The 15726-nt window shown below is 42.4% G+C and overlaps 1 protein-coding gene across 1 annotated transcript in view; it reads right to left on the bottom strand.

Moving 5' to 3' along the window:
* Positions 1 to 15726, bottom strand: part of MCF2L2 (MCF.2 cell line derived transforming sequence-like 2) — a gene marked incomplete at both ends in the record, with an annotated part of 227958 nt that overhangs the window by 111965 nt on the left and 100267 nt on the right. The window contains 2 exons of the mRNA XM_079705223.1: positions 6565 to 6756; positions 9105 to 9296. Coding sequence (XP_079561349.1) covers positions 6565 to 6756; positions 9105 to 9296 — 384 coding nt within the window. The remainder of the gene's footprint in view (positions 1 to 6564; positions 6757 to 9104; positions 9297 to 15726) is intronic.

The raw sequence follows: 15726 nt of genomic DNA, 5'->3' as shown, positions 1-15726 counted from the left end.
TTGATGTTGACCTTGATCACCTGGCTGAGATAGTATTTGTTAGGTTTCTCCACTGTAAAGTCACTCTTTTATTTCTTCCTTCCCACACTGTACTCTTTGGAAGAAAGTCATTATGGGCAACCCACACTTAAGGAGTGGGGAGTTATGCTCCATCTCCTTGAGGCCAGAGTATCTACATAAATAATTTGGAATTCTTCTGTATGGGAGATTAGTTTCCTTTCCTCCATTTATTTATTTATTCCATCATGTATTTATATCACAATGGATTCATGATATCTATTTTATACTTTGAGGTGTAATCCAGTATTACTTTATGAATTTTGTTGCTCAAATTGTTCCAGCATTGGTCACAGGGAGCTCTTTCAATTGCCTCCTAGGTCCCATCATTGTGGTTTGTTTTGTTTTGTTTTGAGCAGTTCCTTACTTTCTGGCACTATAAGATGCTCCGGGATCATCTTTTTTAAAAAAAATTGAAGTATAGTTGATTTATAATATTATATTCATTTCAAGTGTGCAACAGAGTGATTCAGTATATTTATAGATTATACTCTATTTAAAGTAATTATAAAATATTGGCTATATTCCCTGTGCTGTACATATAATGTTGTAGCTTATTTATTTTACACATAATAGTTTGTACCTCTTAATCCTTTACCCCTATCTTGCCCTCTCTCCTTCCCTCTCCCACTGGTAATCACTTGTTTGTTCTTCATATCTGTGAGTCTGTTTCTGTTTTGTTATATTCCTTCATTTGTTTTATTTTTTAGATTCCACATACAAGTGTTAACACAGAGTATTTGTCTTTCTGTGTCTGACATTTCACTAAGCATAATGCACTCTAGGTCCATCCACGTTACTGCACATGGCAGAATTTCATTCTTTTCAATGGCTGGGTAATATTCCACTATATAAATATAGTGGAATATATATAGGTATATATATCAATCACACATATATATATATATATACTGTATATATACACAGCGTTATATATTTTCTTTATCCATTCATCTGTTGATGGGCACTTAGGTTGCTTCCATATCTTGGCTATTATAAATAACGCTGCTATGAACATTGGTGGGCATTGTATCTTTTCAAATTAGTGCTTTCATTTTCTTTGGGCATATACCCAGGAGTAGAATTGCTGGATCGTATGGAAGTTCTATTTTTAGTTTTTTGAGGAAACTCCACACTGTTTTCCACAGTGGTGGCACCAATTTACATTTCCACCAACAGTGTATATGAGTTCCATTATCGCCATTATTTTCAGTTTGAATGCCTTCATAAAAAAATTGAAGTAGAGTTGATTTACAATGTTGTGGCAATCTCTGCTGTACAGCAAAGTGACTCAGTTATCCACATAGAGACATTCTTTTTTATATTATTTTCCATTATGGTTTATCCCAGGATACTGAATATACTTCCCTGTGCGATACAGTAGGCCCTTGTTGTTTACCCATTCAAAATGTAATAGTTTGCATCTAACAACCCCAAACTCCCAGTCCATCTCTCTCCCTCCCCCCTCCCCCTTGGCAACCACAAGTCTGTTCTCTGTGTCTGTGAGTCTGTTTCTGTTTCGTAAATAAGTTCATTTGTCATATTTTAGATTCCACATATAAGTGACATCATATGGTATTTGTCTTTCTCTTTCTGACTTACTTCACTTAGTATGATAATCTCCAGGTCCACCCATGTTGCTGCAAATGGCATTATTTCATTCTTTTTTTATGGCCGAGTAATATTCCATTGTATATATATACTACATCTTCTTTATCCATTTATCTGTCGATGGACATTTAGGTTGCTTTCGTGTCTTGGCTATTGTAAATAGTGCTGTCATGAACATAGGGATGCATGTATCTTTCTAAATTAGAGTTCTGTCCAGGTATATTCCCAGGAGTGGGATTGCTGAATCATATGGTAGTTCTATTTTTAGTTTTCTGAGGAACCTCCATACTGTTCTCCATAGTGGCTGTACCAACTTACATTCCCACCAACAGTGTAGGAGGGTTCCCTTTTCTCCACATCCTCTCCAGCATTTGTTATTTGTAGACTTTTTGATGATGCCTACTCTGACTGGTGTGAGGTGGTACCTCATTGTAGTTTTGATTTGCATTTCTCTGATAATTAGCAAGGCTGAGCATCTTCTCATGTGCCTCTTGGCTATCTGTATGTCTTCTTTGAAGAAATGTCTATTTAGGTCTTCTGCCCATTTTTCAGTTGGGTCGTTTGTTTTTTGGTATTGCACTGTATGAGCTGTTTGTATATCTTGGAAATTAAGCCCTTGTCAGTCACATTGTTTGCCAATATTTTCTCCTAGTCTGTAGGTTGTCTTTTCGTTTTATTTATGGTTTCCTTTGCTATACAAAAGCTTGTAAGTTTGATTAGCTCCCATCCGTTTATTTTTGCTTTTATTTCTATTGTCTTGGGAGACTGACCTAAGAAAACATTGCTGCAATTTATGTCAGAGAATGTTTTGCCTATGCTTTCTTCTAGGAGTTTTATGGTGTCATGTCTTATATTTAAGTCTTTAAGCCATTTGAGCTTATTTTTGTATATGGTGTGAGGGAGTGTTTTAACTTCATTGACTTAAATGCATCAGTCCATCTTTCCCAACACCACTGACTGAAGAGACTGTCTTTTCTCCATTGTATATTCTTGCCTCCTATGTCAAAGATTAATTGACCATAGGTGTGTGGGTTTATTTCTGGGCTCTCTATTCTGTTTCATTGATCCATACATCTGTTTTTGTGCAAATACCATGCTGTTTTGATTACTGTAGCTTTGCAGTATTGTCTGAAGTCTACAGGGTTATGCCTCCCTCTTTGTTTTTTTTATTCAGGATTGCTTTGGCAATTCTGGGTCTTTTATAGTTCCATATAAATTTTAGGATTATTTGTTGTAGTTCTGTGAAAAAAAGTCATGGTAATTTGATAGGAATCACATTAAATCTGTAGATTACTTCGGGTAGTATGGCCATTTAAACAGTATTAATTCTTCCAATCCAACAGCATGGGATATCCTTCCATTTCTTTGAATCATCTTCAATTTCCTTTATTAATGCTTTATAGTTCTCAGCACATAAGTCTTTCCACCTCTTTGATCAGGTTTATTCCTGAGTGGTTTTTTTTTTTTTGATGCAATTTTAAAAGGGATTGTTTTTTACTTTCCCTTTTTCAGTGTACAGAATGCAACAGATTTCTGTATGTTAATCTTGTATGCTGCTACCTTGCTGAATTCACTTATCAGTTCTAGCAGTTTTTGTGTGGAGTCTTCAGAGTTTTCTATATATATTATCATGTCATCTGCATATCATGACAATTTTACATCTTCTCTTCCAACTTGGATACCTTTTATTTATTTCTCTTGTCTGACTGCTGTGGCTAGAACTTCCAATACTATGTTGAATATAAGTGGTGAGAGCAGGCATCCTTGTCTTATTTCAGATTTTAGTGGGAAGGGTTTCAGCTTTTCACCATTGAGTATTATGTTGGCTGTGGGTTTGTCATAAATAGCTTTTATTATGTTAAGATATGTTCCCTCTATACCCACTTTGGTAAGAGTTTTTCTCATGAATGGATGTAGAATTTTATCAAATGCTTTTTCTGCATCTATTGAGATGATCATGTGGCTTTTGTCTTTTCTTTTGTTGATATGGTGTATCACATTGATCAATTTGCATATGTTGAACCATACTTGTGATCCTGGGATGAATCCAATTTCATTGTGGTGTATAATCTTTTTTATGTGTTGTTTGATCCCACTGGTTTTTAAACCAGCTAAAGGGACTTGTCCTCCCAGTGTCAGACTCTGGGGCTGGGGCACCCAATACGTGGTTCAAACTGCTCACTCCTCAGGGAGCATCTCTGAACCTGTGTAACCTCCCTCCTCTTCTCTGTCCCCTCCCAGGGGTGTGGTCCCAACCTGATTGCTTTTCTTCCCTTTCTACCTGATTCCATGTGGATCTTTCTTACAGTTTTGGTTGTGTAAGTGTCTTTCTGCCAGTCTCATTTGTTTCCAGTGAGAATTGCTCCACTTGTAGATGTATTTTTGATGTGTTTTTGGGGGGAGGTAAGCTCTGCATTCTCCTACTCTGCCATCTTGATCTCCCTCTCTAGGATCGTTTTGTGTATTTCCTTTCCCAGTCCTAGATACAGACATTTCTCCAAGGAGCCCTGTTCTCTTCTGTTGGAGAATGGTATAAGAAACCAAGATCTCGGTGGTGGGTGTGCTCATTGATAGTAGGGGTCTCATTGTTTCTATGCCTGGCATCAACTGCCCAAGGAGATACATGTGTCTATACCAATGTGTGTATATGCATATAACTAGGATTATTTTTATATAGAGAGAGTACCAGTTTTGACAACCAAGTCATTACTCCTTAGTGGACAAAACTCTGACAAACAGGATATTTAAATATTATAATCTAGAATTTTACTCCAAACCAAAAGAAGAAAAGATGGGTTTGGGGGATTTTTTTGGTCCATTTTGGATTTTTAAAATAAATATTTCTCCTGGTCTTCTCCTTCCTCCATGTTTCTGCCTATTTCCCAGAGGTGGTTTATTAAGTTTTATTTATTTCCTGGTGGGTGGTGTGATCAGGAAGTTTGCTGATGTTGGCCAAAATGGCAGCTGTGGCCACAAGTCTCCCTGGTTGACCTGATACACTTGTTTGAGGAGCTAATGGACATGGAGCTGAGTGAGACTGTTCTGCTTTAGTAATATGATATGAGGCTACCAATCCTGGGTCTACAATATAGCACACACACCAGATGGGCCTTCTCTTTGTCCTCTCTGCAGGGAAGTAGAAGGGTCCCTATGTCAGGGGAAGGTAGACCTGCCTAACCACCCCCAGTACCCCCTCAAGATCACACCTTACCACCAAAACTCAATGGGAAGAGTCAGGGAAAGAACATCACTGAGGCACAATCCCACACCAAGCTGCCCCCACTGTATTTGGCCCATTCTGCCACCTGCCACTTGTTCAGCAAACACGGATTGGACACCAGGCACAGACTAGGCACAGGGACACAGAGACGGGTGAGGCTCTTGCCTCACTGTAGCTCCCAGTGTAACAGACAAGACAGACATTAAAAATAAATAACTAGAATAGTTTGTTATGTATCATTTTGGAGCAAAGTCTCTTAGCCTGGATCCATGGATGGACTTCAGGGTGTCCCTTAAAATTAATCATAAAAAGTTATATATGCTGGGTATTCCCTGTCTGCTCCCCAACTATATCTTCTCTATACTGTTCTGTGTCCCAGGAAGCTGACCTCTATAGACTCCATCAGATGGGCTCACTAGATGCCCATGGGCTTTTAGCTGGATTTGGCTAGTAAGATGTACCACCAGGAAATCTGAGAGGGAGAGAGAAAAGTAGGGGTATATATTTCTCCACCAGTGGCTGCATTCCTCTGCCCAAGGCCACAGATCTTCCTGGCTATCTCTCTTACAGTCACAGCTGTAGTGCTTCTTGGGTTCCCCTTTGTCTTTCAGGCTTAGGGGTGGTAACTGCTCCCTGTTTCTTTATAGCCCAGGGTGCTTCACCATCCATATTGGGTTTACTAAATTCTGCCCATATCTTTGTAAACAGTGCCTACATCAAACTCCATTCAATCATTTTGAGTGTGCGAAACCCTGAAAATATGTGAATCAGATTCGCAAAAGGGTCCATGACTCAAAAGAGGTAAAAAAGCCCCTTCTGCAGAAGTACATACAAGGTGATGTGGATCTAAGAGGAAGGTGTACTATCTATAACTCTGCTGGCTTCACAGAACAGTGCTTCACTCAAAATGCAAATCTGATCAAGTTATTCCCCTGCTTAAATCCTTCAGTGGCTCTCAGAATAAAGACCAAACTCCTTCATATGGCCAGTGAAGCCACACTTCATCTACACCTCTCTAATCTCACCCCAAAGACTCTTCCCTTGTTCTCTGTACTCTAGCCATTCTGAATTTTGGGTTCTGCACTTGTACCAGGCTCCCTTCAGCACTGCAGCCTTGCACACTCTGATCCTTCTGTCTGGAAAGCCTCCCCCATCTTCTCTACTCATTTTCTGGGCCTTGGCTCAAGTGACTTTTCCCAGGGAACTCCCTGACCCCCAATCCAGGTCAAGTTCCTCTGTCACATACCCCATAGAACTGTGAATCCATCCTTCAGAGCACTTGTCTCAGCTTGCAACACATTTTTGTGTTTTGTGTTTGCTATTTATTAATGTCATACATAAACTGTATGACATACATAAACTGTAAGTTCCATGAAGGATGGAACCACATCTATTTCTGCTCATAATTGTGTCCTCTGCATTCAGCACAGTGCCTAATACATCAGAGATGCTTATAAGTATTTGCAGAGAAATGAATGAGTGAAAGTGATATTTGGATCAGGCCATGAAGGGTCAGTTTGCCAGGAAGCACAGACCAGGAGTCTAAGAGGCCACCTGAGGGCTCAAGAGCCAGTTAATCTGCTCAGTACATCCTACATAGGTTTTCTTGGGCAACAGGCAAAGTCCCCCCACATCCCTTTCCCAACCACAGGATCAAAATAACTCAGAAACGTTACCTTTACATCAAGAGTGAGCATCAGCTCATACTGGCTGTAAAACTCGTTGGGGCTGGGCAACTGGTACTCCTTCGCTGTGCCCAGGAATGTCTCAATGTCAGTCAAGGCAATGTCAACCCCCTCTCGGGACTGGCACTTGTCTACAGCTTGGGAAGCCAAGAGGTAGATTCCTTCTTCACACCACTGGCTGACCTTTTAGAAAGAAACACAGTGCCCTTTGCAGTTAGCCTGCCCACAACTCAGCCACCACAGTCCTCAAGAGGTCCAACCTCATATGGGGTCTACAAGGACTCTGAGACAACAAGGAATTGTCATGGCACAGCATCAAGTTTAGAGGTCCAACCACTATAAATATAACCATGAGGTGGACAAGCCCAAATCAATTTTACATCTGCATACTTTTCAAGGAAGTCACTTAGTCAAAAAATAAATCATATAAGCATTCTTCTTTTCTCCACTGACAGTAATTGCCACATCTCTAAGAGGAAAGAGTGGAGTATTTCTACGTTTGGTCTAACCATAGAGAAATGCAACCAATGGCTTTTTGGGTTTACCTTCTAGGCCAATTTCTTGCATCCTAATTGGTTACAAGAGCACAGAGTAAACAATGAGGCTTTAGACCTGGCTCCTACATGCCTTCCTGGGAGAGGGAATGTCTCTTTTAACAAGAACACCACTGTCCTCTGTCCACATTTGCATTTATTAGCGTTTGTCTTTCCAAGGGAAGCATCTAAGAATGCAAAGCTTTTAGCTCAGAACAGCAGTACTTAAACTTTCCAGAATGCTGGAATGAAAGCAGATAAGTAATGAATTCTAACAATTCAATTTTTAAAAAACTTAGAGAAAGACAGGGGCCATTGTGCTGTCTGAATATTTGTGTGAAAAAAAGCTGCCCTTGCAAGTACATCTGCATTTCCATTTACCCTGTGACCTGAAAAGCTATGTAAAATAACTGTACAGAGAAAAAAGACCAAAAGGGGGCTCTCTAAAGTAGTTATCTCTAAGTGGGAAAATTACAGGCAAATTAAATTTGTCTTTACTTTCCCTAAATTACCTACACTGAATGTGTACTACTTTTAGAATAACAAAAAAATCATAAAGATATTTAAAAATGGATGATTCCCACTGGGGGGGGGGATGAGGAGGGGAGTGGAATGTAATTAGTGTCCATAAGTAACTTTTTTCCTCCTCCTTCCTATATTTTTGGATTTTCAAAATAATAGGAAATTATGCTTTGATATATACTGTGAAAACGTTCTCTTTAAACATCATGCCTATATCTGCAGAAAACACTAAGCTAGGGTCTTCTGCAGAGTCACAGCAGCTACTCACTCTCAGAGACAGACAGGCAGACACACACACACACACACACACACACACATGCAGTCCACAGATTGGCGTTAGGCTATTATCTCTGGCAGGCCCTTTTGAGCCACTTGCTTCTGGAACAGCTATATTTCCTTGACACTAAAATCCCTTTGGCAGTGGGATGATGTAAACAGCCTGGGCGGGCGCCCCCAGCTATCAGAGAGAAACAATTGTGGAAATGGAGCATGCTGACTCACAGCGGTGAGCTCTCTGATGCCTGGGAACAGCTGACAGAGAAGGCTCCAGAAGTCACAGCTCCTGCTGACTGGCACTTGCCTCAGAGATCACTGCTGAAGGGCAACGGGGACCATGCCCCTCCCCGTGAGCACTCTGCATACAGTGTTGCTGTCTAGTCTAAGGAGTCTGGGGTGTGGAATTTGTCAGTCCTCACTTCAAACCTGTGATCCCCTATTTACCCCATGTGTGGTCTTGGGCAATCTTTTACCCCAGGGTTTTTCAGTGTTGTTCATGTACTACCTGCACCAAATCACCTGGGCACTTGAGGAAAATACTGATTCCTGGGCATCATCCCACACTACTGAATCAGAGTCTCCAGAGTGGTACATCAGGAAATCTGCAATTATAGCAAGCTCAACTAAATGTTGTGACCCATTGACTTAACTATGTTGAATATCAATTTCTGTCTCTGTTAAATGAGGCCATTAATATCCTCCTCATAGGTTGTCTTGAGGATTAAATCGAGGACATAATTATGCTCCTGGTAGGAACATAGTAGGTGCTCAGTAAATGGCAGGAGTGTATAATGGTTGTTATTACTTAGGCTTCTTCAAAAGGATTCACAATCTGATGCCTTTACATGAGGAGAAGCACTTTGCAACTATAGTGCTTGGTTCTCTTTACACCTGATGGGGAATCATGAAATGCCTCACAGGGCCAGGCCAAAACACACTCTTTAAGTCTGGGTCCACACAGAGGACATGGACTTTATAGTTTATTCGAATGGGATGTGGTGGATGGCTGGGGCATTTTTGACCTTCAATACCTCTGACTTAGAATCTGCACAGTTTTTAATGCCCCTTGAGCGCTGTTTTCACATGAAGGACTTTATCCTTTCATCTCAGGAATCGTGAGGGGCAGGGAGGGCAAGTATGATTAAGACTGTCTCACAGAACATTTTGCAGACATCATGTTCACAGCTTTGTTTTGCTCACCTTGTCCAACTGTATATGCAACTCCAAGGACTTTTCTAAAATGTCATGTTTTTTCTTGTTTTCATTGATGAAGTCATCACAGAGGTGCCTGAGCTCTACACAGTGGGGTCTGATGGAGTCCACTGCATAGTGGTGGCTTTGGATGAGCTGGTCCCCAATTACTGCAAGCAGCTGGGCCTTCTCCAAGGACTCCTGCAAAGTGAACATCCACAGCCATGCATCAGAAGCCGAGTCATGGTGAGGCTGGTATTTGCCTGGCACTGTGTGCTCCAAACTTGGAGGGAGGCTACGGAGAGGTTGATCAGGTTTTAGGCTCAGAGACTGGGGCTGGGGAACCTGGGAAAGCACTGGGGTGGTTCGAGGTCCCCAGGAGGTCTAGCCTAGTCCAGGGTCATCTGCACTCTGAAGAAGAGCAAGTCATTCATTCAAATATTTGTGGAGTTCTGGGTTAAGCACTGAGGATATAGCGTTAACAAGCCAGGAATTTTCAGTTCAATGGAGAACTCAGATACTAAACAAATTATACAAATAATTAACTTATTACAACTGTGATAAATTCTAGGACAGAAGAGCATGAAGTATTATACTGCACAGAATTGGAGACTGAATTATCTTGTCAACTGGATGGAAAAGGAAAAGGGACAAACATGTGGCCCTGAGGAGAGTGGGGAGTAAGGTGAGGTTGAGAAAATAGTAAAGATCTGGTTTGGGCAACCCTATGGGGGATCATGAGACTTAAGAAATATGTTTGTCTAAACCATTTCCTGCAGCCCACAAGGTCCCTGTCTGCTCTGATGTCATCTGTTTAGCAACTGTATCTCCTCCCTCTTTCTGCACAGCTTGTTTCATTCTAACCACATGTGCCAAGTTTTTCCTGTTTTTAATTCATTCATCATGTATTATTGAGGACCTGCCATGTACCAAGCACTGTCCAGGTGCTGGGGGTTTGGTGGTAAACAAAGCAGGCAAAAATCCCTGCCCTCACGAAGCTTACATTTTAGTAGGAGACACAGGCAATAAACAAATATGTAGATAATATAATATCTTAGACAGTGGTGAGAGCTATGGAGAAAAATCAAACAGGGAGAGGAGGGCAGGGAGCACTGGTGGAAGAGCTGCTATTTTAAATATGGTAGTGAGAGAAGGGCTCACTGAGAAGGTGCTGGCCACGCTGTGCAGAACAGTTAACACAGCAGCCTGAAACTGCTATCCTTAGAAAGGCTTGCTTGCAAGGTTGGTCCTCGGCTGGCATCTGGGAAAGTCAGGAGGGTTCTTATCATCCTTAATCAGAATGGCTCATGGTATCTAAACTGTTTGTGCAAACAATATGTTTTATGCTGAAGATCTGCCTTCTTCTGGGATTCCGGAATTCTGGTATACGCCAGTCAGAGGCCACCAACATGACTAGCCCCCAACAAAAACTCTGGGCACTAAGCCCCTAATGAGCTTCCCCGACAGACAACGTTTTACAATGCTGGTGCAAGCCATTGTTGGCGGCACTAAGTGCATCCTGTGGGACTCCAATGGGAAAGGACCCTTGGAAGCCTGCACCTGGTTTCCTCCAGACTTTGCCCCATGCACCTCTTCCCTTTGCTGATTTTGCTTGGTATCCTTTCACTATAATAAACCATAACCATAAGCATAATTATATGCTGAGTCCTATGAGCTCTCCTAGCAAATCTTCCAATCTGGGTGTGGTCTTGGGGACCCTTGACACAGGACCCAAGGTGTGAAGTGAGGGACAACCATGCAGCACTCGGCTGAGAGATGGGGGCATGTTTGACATGTTCAGGTAGCAGGAGGAAGCTACTGTGGCTGCAGCAGAGGAAGCAAGGAGGAAAGGAGGATACGTGATCAGAGAGGAAAGAGGGGGATCTGACCAGGGAGGGCCTTGCTGCCACTGTGGGCACTTTGTCTCTTATTCATCGTGACATGGGAGGCACTGGAGGGTTTCGAAGACAGGACCTCATTCATATTTTTGAAAGGATCGCTTCAGCTGTGGTGTCAAGAATGCTAGAGAAGAGGGAAAGCAAGGAGACCAGTTAGGGGGCTACTGCAGTAATCCAGATAAGAGGTGTGGCTTTAACAAGGCTGGCAACCAAACCAGCTCCTATCTCAGCACCCTTCCCTGGGATGCTCCTCCCAGGTCTAAGCTCTTGGCTCACCCCCTCCCAGGCCCTCTCCCTCACTTTGTTTTCATTTTTTAATAGCACTTACTTCTACCTGAAAGTATTTTCTTCCTCTACTTTAATGTATGATTCCTCCCTCTTCCACCCATGCCCACCAACACATAAGCTCCATGAGATCACTTAGTAGGCATCCCATAAATATTTGGTCAATAAGATAAAAGAATAAATGAACCAATGAACTACGGGATGCAGTGATCTGCTTGGCTGGAATTGTGTGAACAACACTGACCTGAGTCAAGACAGATGACTGCCACGTCCCCAAAGGCCTCCAGGACAGAAGGCCCACACACACCCTTGCTGACCAGGTTGAGCATCCAGGGTGCCACATTTGCCCTGGTTTAGCTTTTCATAGTAACACTAGGAAACATGGTGACTCCAGGTGATGACAACCTGCCCCTCTCTTAATTTACAGTGGTATATGATTTCAACAATTTCAAAACCCCTGCCCCCTACCCAGTCAATCATTCGCCAAACCCCACAGAGCACACCTCCTTCTTAATCCGTTTTGAACTCAGCCCTTCCCTACCACCTCCTTGTCACTGTGTGTTCAGACCTTGGTGCTTTCTGACTGGGACAGCTGGTCTCCCTGATTTCCTTCAGGCTCTCCTTCAAATCACACTCCACACTGCCGACAAAATGGCAATTCCGTCACGACGTCTATTCCTGTCTACATCACTCCCGAGCCTCAAATCCTTTCCTGGCTCCCTACTGTCTTCAGGAACAAGTTCAAACTCCTGACCAATGCACAGAAGGCCTTTCACTCTCTAGCTCATACCTGTGGCTCCTCCTCCTTCACTCCGTCACCCCATCCTCTGCTGTAACTGGACTAATGACTCCCTTGTAGTCCCCCAAATATTCAGGCAGCTTCAGGCCTCCATGCCTTCTCTACTTGCTCTCTCTGCCTAGAAAACCCCATCCTTCCCTCATCACCCCTCCCCCTACCTCTTCCCCTACCTTTCCCCTACTCCCCCTGCCCCCACCGTGTACCCACACTACTCTGTAACTAACTCCAAATCACCCTTCAGAGTTCATCTTCTTCAGGAAACTTCTTCTGACTCCACCTTTTTATTTTGATGCCCCTCATCTGTGCTCCCATAACACCCTAGGACTTTCTTGATCAGAGCATGAACCTGACTGCGTTGTGGTCAGTTATCTATTGCCCACACTATGCCACAGACCCTTGTGGGCATGCACCAGCTCTTATTCAACCTAAATAGTACACAGCACATATTAGGTACTTAAGAACAAATGACTGTTGTGCAAAACAAAAAAGGAGTAATGATATGAGAATAAAGAGACAGGAATCAAGCAGTGGCTATTTAAAAGAACTCAGGGATAAATACTCAGTGCACTTGTTCTAAACAGCAAAGGCCCAGATGCACTTGGTCACCATCACTCAAAGGAGGTTAGAATGCTAATTCCTTGGGCAGTGATTTTTGACTTTTTTTGCTCACTGCTGTGTCCTCAGAACTCAGAGCAGTATGTGGTATGGTAGGAGATCAATAAATATTTGCAGAATGAATATAAGCATGAATGAGACACTCTTACTAGAACTGCTCAGTCACTGAAGGTTGAACCTAGGAAATATTCTGCAGCCCAGAATTTACCCCACCACCTCTGTTATTAACAAAAACATCTAACATTCACTGAGAGCTTATTATATGCCAGGTACTGTTTCAAAATGCTTACATCAATGATTCCTTTTACTCTTCACAACAAACCTTTAATGTAGGTGCTGTTTTACAAAAGAGGAGTGGGGACACAATGGCCCAAGGTGACCCGGGTAGGAAAGAGAAGAGGCAGGCTTCAAACTCAAGCAGTCTGGCTCCAGAATCTGGCTGCGGCCAACACACACAGAGAAAAATGGCTGTGCTTGTCCTGCCTGAGCTTAGAGACCTCATTTGGTTGATTGAACCTGTCTGACTTTAGTCAAATACAGAAACATGAAAACTTGGCCAGTAAATCTCTGTTGACTCTTGTTTTTTTTAAGTCCAGCTGACTAATTTATTAAGAATAGCACAAGTTTTCTGGGCCTAGGGAACTTCACCACAGGATGCTCCCCAGGTTACCTGTGGCAGTCACAGCTGCGTCCCTGTGGCACGCAGCATCTCACCCTTCAGAACTGTTCTTAAAACACTTGAGATGTTGGAGGAAAGATGTCCATAACAGGTCCAAATGGATTTTGGGAAGAGATCCATAAATACAATACAGAATTCACCACTGGATGGCTGGAAAATTACTCTACTGAAATGAATGGATAATATAATAGCTTCTAAGCTCTGACCACCTACTACATTCCAGGCACTCTCTAAGTCCTTACTATACATCATCTATTCATTTCATCTTCCCAGGGACTCTTGTGAGGTAGGAATTATTACCCACTTTACAGATGAGAGGATATGTTCAGAAAGGCTAAGAAACTTGACTAGGGTCACACAGTTGGTAGCTGTTAGAGCCGAGATTTGAATCCAGTTCCTTCTAAGTCCAAAGCCTGTGTCTTGCCACCTGCCAGCCTACGTGGCTTCCCCACATGTGCTAGAATAATGGCTGCACATTATTATTAATGACTATCAAATCCTTCAGTTGCCTGCCAAGAACTTTACTGTAAAACCTCCAAATTGCATTTTATTTTTCAGTCTATATAGCTTCTGTTCAAGATAATCAGGCAACAAAACCTCCAAAGTAAAAAGAAATAATGAGAAAGAAATGGCTGAAATCAGGTACCCTGATCATAAGCCTGCCTGGCATCTTTCAGATGCTGAAAATTTCAGAAGGCTGGTCAAGTTGCAACATGTAATTCAGAAACCTTTATTGTAATAACAGCTTATTTTTCCCCTAGGACTCTATTGCTATAACAGATGAAAGCTGGACATGTTTATTCTGGAAGAAAATGGTGAAGAAGGGGCGATACTGCTGTATCAGGGAACCCAGGACAGACCCACAGATAACGGCATAGGAATGGAATGCATGTGGAAGAGGGTCAGGTGAAACAAGAAAGGCAGAAAGTTAATGGTTGTTGAAACTGAGCTGTAGACACATGGGAGTTCCTTGTACTTGTCAATCTACTTTTTTGTGTGCTTGAAAATTTCCATTAAAAAAAAAGTCATGCCCCTCCAGCTAGATTACATCCCTAGGAGGTTAATGATCTGGGTTCCATGCCTTCTTGGACACAGTAGTATAATTGCTGGCCCCTGGCCTTGGAGGGAGATGTCAAGGCTGAGAAAGGATTGGGTCTCCCTGTTTTGTCCTGGTCTGTTCCTTGTTGGCCCATCAGAAAGGTCCCAGCATACCTTACAGCCAAAACCCTATAAAAAATTCTGCTTTTAAAGAAGTACGAAGGGTACTGGAACCATTGTTTCTCAGAATTAGAGATGAGCACTCAAAAGACGATTAATCCTAGGGGTAAGACGGGAATAAAGACACAGACCTACTAGAGCATGGACTTGAGGATATGGGGAGGGGGAAGGGTAAGCTGGGACAAAGTGAGAGAGTGGCATGGACATATATACACTACCAAACGTAAAATAGATAGCTAGTGGGAAGCAGCCGCATAGAACAGGGAGATCAGCTCGGTGGTTTGTGACCACCTAGAGGGGTGGGATAGGGAGGGTGGGAGGGAGGGAGATGCAAGAGGGAAGAGAGATGGGAACATATGCATATGTATAACTGATTCACTTTGTTATAAAGCAGAAACTAACACACCATTGTAAAGCAATTATACTCCAATAAAGATGTTAAAAAAAAAAAAAAGATACTGGAAGGCTAGAGCAAAAAAAAAAAAAAAAAAAAAAAAGACGATTAAACCCTCAAACCAGAAGAGGGTAAAAGAACAGGCTCCACTCTGGTTAGTGAGTTGGCTCAGAGGCTACCATGAGGATGAGGCCACTGCACAGAGTAAGGGGGTTAGCAACAAGCCAGAAATCAGTGTGTGGCTCTGCTGAAAGGGAAGCTGACCCCTGGGTGCTTAGCGAAGGACAAACCTCAAGCAGGTTCTGGTGGCTTCTACCCAAACATTACCTTTTTCCTTTAACACCTTACAGGACAAACGGAAAGATTAGCCAAGCCCGTATCACTTGAAGAAACAATGCCGCTTACAAATCTGAGTGAAGACATGTTTAAAAAGTCCTGGTTATGATAAGATAGCTTTATTTGGTTCACCCAAAGGCAGAGGAATAGGTCTACTGCATCCTTTAGCAAATGAGTAAAAAACAGGGTAATCAAGGCACAGGATGGGTAAAAAAAACCAATCTTCCTGGGCTCTGGGTTGTAGGTTAGCCCAGCTGTTCAGGAATGTTGCCCGTGAAAGATGCCCCATGACCATAGGTTTTGCCCCTACCTCCGGTCAGTGATTTTTAAATTATGTACCAAAGATCACAAGTCCAAGGAGATGGGCAGAAGAGAGGATGTGAATGCAGTCATGCAGATCCACCCCC

Source organism: Hyperoodon ampullatus (assembly GCF_949752795.1).
Source record: "Hyperoodon ampullatus genome assembly, chromosome: 5".
NCBI classification, from domain to species: Eukaryota; Metazoa; Chordata; class Mammalia; order Artiodactyla; family Ziphiidae; genus Hyperoodon; species Hyperoodon ampullatus.
The sequence above is the reverse complement of the archived record's forward strand: the minus strand, read 5'-3'. Positions and strand labels throughout refer to the sequence as shown.